At 40.8% G+C, this 4,043-nt stretch overlaps 2 protein-coding genes across 2 annotated transcripts; one reads left to right on the top strand and one right to left on the bottom strand.

Moving 5' to 3' along the window:
• Window positions 1-19: 19 nt before the first annotated feature.
• LOC112083345 (uncharacterized mitochondrial protein AtMg00810-like) lies at window positions 20-738 on the bottom strand (the record flags this gene model as incomplete). The annotated part of the gene is made up of 1 exon (XM_024150893.1): window positions 20-738. A coding segment is annotated over exon 1 (719 nt), but the record flags the coding sequence as incomplete, so codon positions are not given.
• Window positions 739-1,302: 564 nt separating this feature from the next.
• LOC112083346 lies at window positions 1,303-3,564 on the top strand. The gene is made up of 2 exons (XM_024150894.1): window positions 1,303-2,492; window positions 2,888-3,564. The coding sequence occupies exons 1-2, from the start codon at window positions 1,544-1,546 to the stop codon at window positions 2,893-2,895; spliced, it is 957 nt and encodes a 318-aa protein (XP_024006662.1). The 5' UTR covers window positions 1,303-1,543; the 3' UTR covers window positions 2,896-3,564.
• The last annotated feature ends 479 nt before the right edge of the window (window positions 3,565-4,043 follow it).

The following is a 4,043-nucleotide window of genomic DNA, read 5'->3' as shown; positions in this document are numbered from 1 at the left end:
TCGCGGTAGTAGACGAAACTCTATTCCAAGATCTGAGAGAAGCATCTTCAGCCACATCAACTCGGTTGTAAGTCTTCTCATAGCTCTATACTCGGCTTCTGCACTTGAACAAGACACAACCTTCTGCTTCTTGCTCTTCCAAGTCACCAAGTTCCCTCCTATGAAAGTACAATAGCCGGTTGTTGATCTTCTATCAGTTCTGTCACCAGCCCAATCAGCATCACAATATCCAACTATTTCTGAGCTTCCATTGCACCCCATCCATATCCCTTGCTCCAAGGTTCCTTTGAGATATCTCAGAATGCGATTCACCATGTTCCAATGATATGTACTTGGGGCTTGCATATGTTGGCTCACCTGATTCACAGCAAAACACAAGTCAGGTCTAGTTATTGTGAGGTATATAAGCTTACCAACTGTTCTTCTGTATAGCTTGGGATCATCAAAGAGACTCTCAGCTTCATTCTCCCCCTGTTGGTGAGCTTTATATGCATCCTCTAATGGAGTTCTAGCGGGTTTTGCATCCTTAAGACCTGCATCATGAACAATATCTCGAGCATACTTCCTTTGGGACAAGAAAAGGCCCTCTTTAGATCGGCACACTTCTATCCCAAGGAAGTATTTTAGTTCACCAAGGTCTTTAATATCAAAAACAGAATGTAAATAGTCCTTAGTTTCCTGAATTCCAACCTTGTCATTCCCAGAGATGATTAAATCATCCACATAACCAATTAGCATTATATTGACAAGTGGGAGTTTTGAGACTTGAAATAAGAGGTAGACACTACTGAGACTAGAAACAAGAGGTACAGAATCCTAAATGTGGAAGGAGATGCATCATTTGGTCAACACCAGAGTCTACTACAATAGTCAAGCTGTTGCCCATCCTTTTCAGGCCGTGTGTTCTCTTTGTTAATCAAGAGAGATCATTATCATTAAGGATTCAGCTGATCTTCTCAAGTATGTCCGTACAAGTCCGTACAAGACCATGCTTAGGGTTGCTTCTTCATCAAGTTATCTAGAAGCCTTTCTCTCCAAGTCTCTTCTTCTCCTTTGGCGTTCAAAGATAAAAGAGGGAAAGGAGCCTTATCCCTTTGTGACCGTTTGAAAAGCTACTTTTCAAGTAGCTTTTACTTTTTCCTCTTTTGGCTCTTAGCTTAGGAATCTTTTAGAATATGCTCTTTGCTTTTCCTTTATATAGCTGTATACACATGTAATGTCTTTTCTAAAAAAAGAGAAGTAATCTCTTTCTCACCATTCTCTCTATTCTCTCTTCATTCATCCGAGTTCATCACTAATCTCTCAACACAATCTCTTAATCTCTTAATCATCTCTTATCCGCTGCTAATCTATATATTCTCTCATGGTATCAGAGCCAGGTTGTTGAATCTGGTGGCTTATTTCTCTTGTTTTCTCTCTAATCTCATCTCCAAAACCGCTTGTTCTTCGTTCTAAACCCAGAAAACGTCCGTACAAACCCTGTTCTTGTGAAAGACTCAAACTTTCTCTTCTTTCTCTGTTAATCTGTGTTGCTACGGTTGCTATGGAGGGAAACAAAGCTCAGGCTCTACCGATTGTTCTCAAAGGAGCAGACAACTATCTGCTTTGGGCAAGAACAGCTAAGGCTGTGTTGTGTGGAAGGAAGCTATGGCATCATGTTGAAGATGCAAAGAGTGGCGAATCTAAAGAAGGAGGAAAGAAGCCGGCTGTGACTGATTCTGATGAGTGGTATCAGGAAGACCAGGCGGTTCTAGCTATTCTCCATGGTGCTTTGGATATCCCTGTGTTGGAATCTTACTCCTATTGTGAGAGTGCAAAGGAGCTGTGGGATACCTTGAAGAATGTGTTTGGAAACACATGTAATCTCACCAGAGTTTTTGAGGTTAAGAAGGCAATAAACAGCCTCCACCAAGGAGATCTGGACTTTAACACCTTCTTTGGTAGATTCAGATCTCTTTGGGCAGAGCTTGAGATGCTGAGGCCAGCCACTGTTGATGCTGAGACTCTGAATGAAAGAAGAGAGCAAGATAAGGTCTTTGCTCTTCTCATGGTCTTGAACCCAACTTACAATGATCTGGTGAAGCACATGCTCAGATCCAAGACTCTACCAAGCCTGGAGGAAGTTTGCTCTCAGATCCAGAAGGAACAAGGCTCTTTGGGTCTCTTTGGTAACAAAGGAAGTGACTTGGTGATGGCTAACAAGAGTGAAGCTGTAGCGGCCAACAAGGGTTCTTATGGTGGTGAGGAGCGTGAAGTGTGGGTATGTGAGCACTGTAAAAAGAAGGGTCACTTGAAGAACAAGTGCTGGATTTTGTACCCACATCTCAAGCAAAGCCGCAAGGACCAGAGGAAGCCTAGGGCGAATGAAGCTCATGCTCATGAGGAGGCTGGCCTCTCAGACCGTGAAAAGGAAGGTGTTGCTATGAGGGCCTCAGCTGAATATGTGAAGAAATCAGATCTGGATGCTCTCATTAAGGCTCTTAAAGAGTCTGGTAAACCGATTAAAGCCTTTAGCTTTCATGCATTACATGATCATAACTTGACTAATCAAATCGCTAATACTGTTGTGCATGATCATTCTTTAGAAAATCACTCTGCTAATCATGCCTTAAAAAGTGATAAACCACTTATTGTTGACTCTGGAGCTAGCCATCATATGATTAGTGATGCTAAATTGATTAGTAACATGAAACCTGCATTAGGAAATGTGATTATTGCTAATGGTGAAAAGGTTAAGATAGAAGGCATTGGTGATCTTAAGCTATTTGATAAACAGTCTAAAGCATTTTACATGCCCTCATTCACATCTAATCTGTTGTCTATTAAGAAAGCAACTACTGATCTAAATTGTTATGCTATATTCAGTCCTAATGAGGTTTTCTTTCAGGATATTGAGTCAAGTAAGCTTCTCGGACAAGGAATAACAAAGGATGGTCTTTATGTTCTTGAAAATACTGAGCCATCCTCTTTATCTAATGCTTTTGTCTTTAGTTCTGCTGTTGAGAATAATGCTTTGTGGCATGCTAGATTGGGTCATCCCCATCATAGATCTTTGAACTTGATGTTGCCTAATGTTAAATTTGAAAACAATGCTTGTGAGGCTTGTATTTTAGGCAAACATTGTAGAACTGTCTTTCCTAAATCATCTACTATATATGAGAACTGTTTTGATTTAGTTCATTCTGATGTATGGACTTCTCCTTGCATGTCTAGAGAAAATCATAAATATTTTGTTACCTTTATTGATGAGAAGTCTAAATACACTTGGATAACTTTGTTGCCATCTAAAGATAGGGTGCTAGAGGCTTTTATGAACTTTCAAAAGTATGTAACTAACCATTATAATGCTAAGATCAAAGTGTTTAGATCAGATAATGGTGGAGAATACACAAGCCAAGCCTTTAGACAACACCTTATTCAGCATGGTATAGTGCACCAAACGAGCTGCCCTTACACTCCTCAGCAAAATGGAGTTGCTGAGAGGAAGAACAGGCATCTTATGGAGGTGGCCAGGTCCCTAATGTTTCATATGAACGTGCCCAAGAGATTTTGGGGAGATGCTGTAGTCACGGCCTGTTATCTGATCAATAGGCTTCCCACAAGAATCCTCCAAGATTCTTCCCCATTTGAGGTATTACTTGAGAAGATCAGCTGAATCGATTATCTAAAAGTATTTGGTTGTGTTTGTTTTGTCTTAGTACCAGGGGAACAAAGGAACAAACTAGAAGCAAGAAGTACAAAAGGGATGTTCATTGGCTATTCTATCAATCAGAAGGGCTACAAATGTTACATTCCTGAGACAAGGAGGGTGTTAGTATCAAGGGATGTGAAGTTCATTGAGAATCAAGGGTTCTATGAGGAAAGAAACTGGGAAAGCTTGAAGGATCTTCCTCATTCTAATTCAGACCGTGCTGCTACTCTCAGAACTTTGCTGGAGAGTTTGAGACAGGGAACCCCATTGACAAGCTCAGCTCCTGAGAGCCCCATTCAAGAATCGGTGGAACAACAGTCTTCTAATGAGGAAGAAGAGATTGAGACCGGAT

Source organism: Eutrema salsugineum, unplaced genomic scaffold (genome assembly GCF_000478725.1).
Source record: "Eutrema salsugineum unplaced genomic scaffold, Eutsalg1_0 scaffold_612, whole genome shotgun sequence".
In the NCBI taxonomy this organism is placed as follows: domain Eukaryota; kingdom Viridiplantae; phylum Streptophyta; class Magnoliopsida; order Brassicales; family Brassicaceae; genus Eutrema; species Eutrema salsugineum.
The sequence above is the reverse complement of the archived record's forward strand: the minus strand, read 5'-3'. Positions and strand labels throughout refer to the sequence as shown.

What these genes read in the sequence shown, in the direction of transcription:
- LOC112083346 (XM_024150894.1), top strand. Translation starts at nt 1,544, where the DNA reads ATGGAGGGAAACAAAGCTCAGGCTCTACCGATTGTTCTCAAAGGAGCA.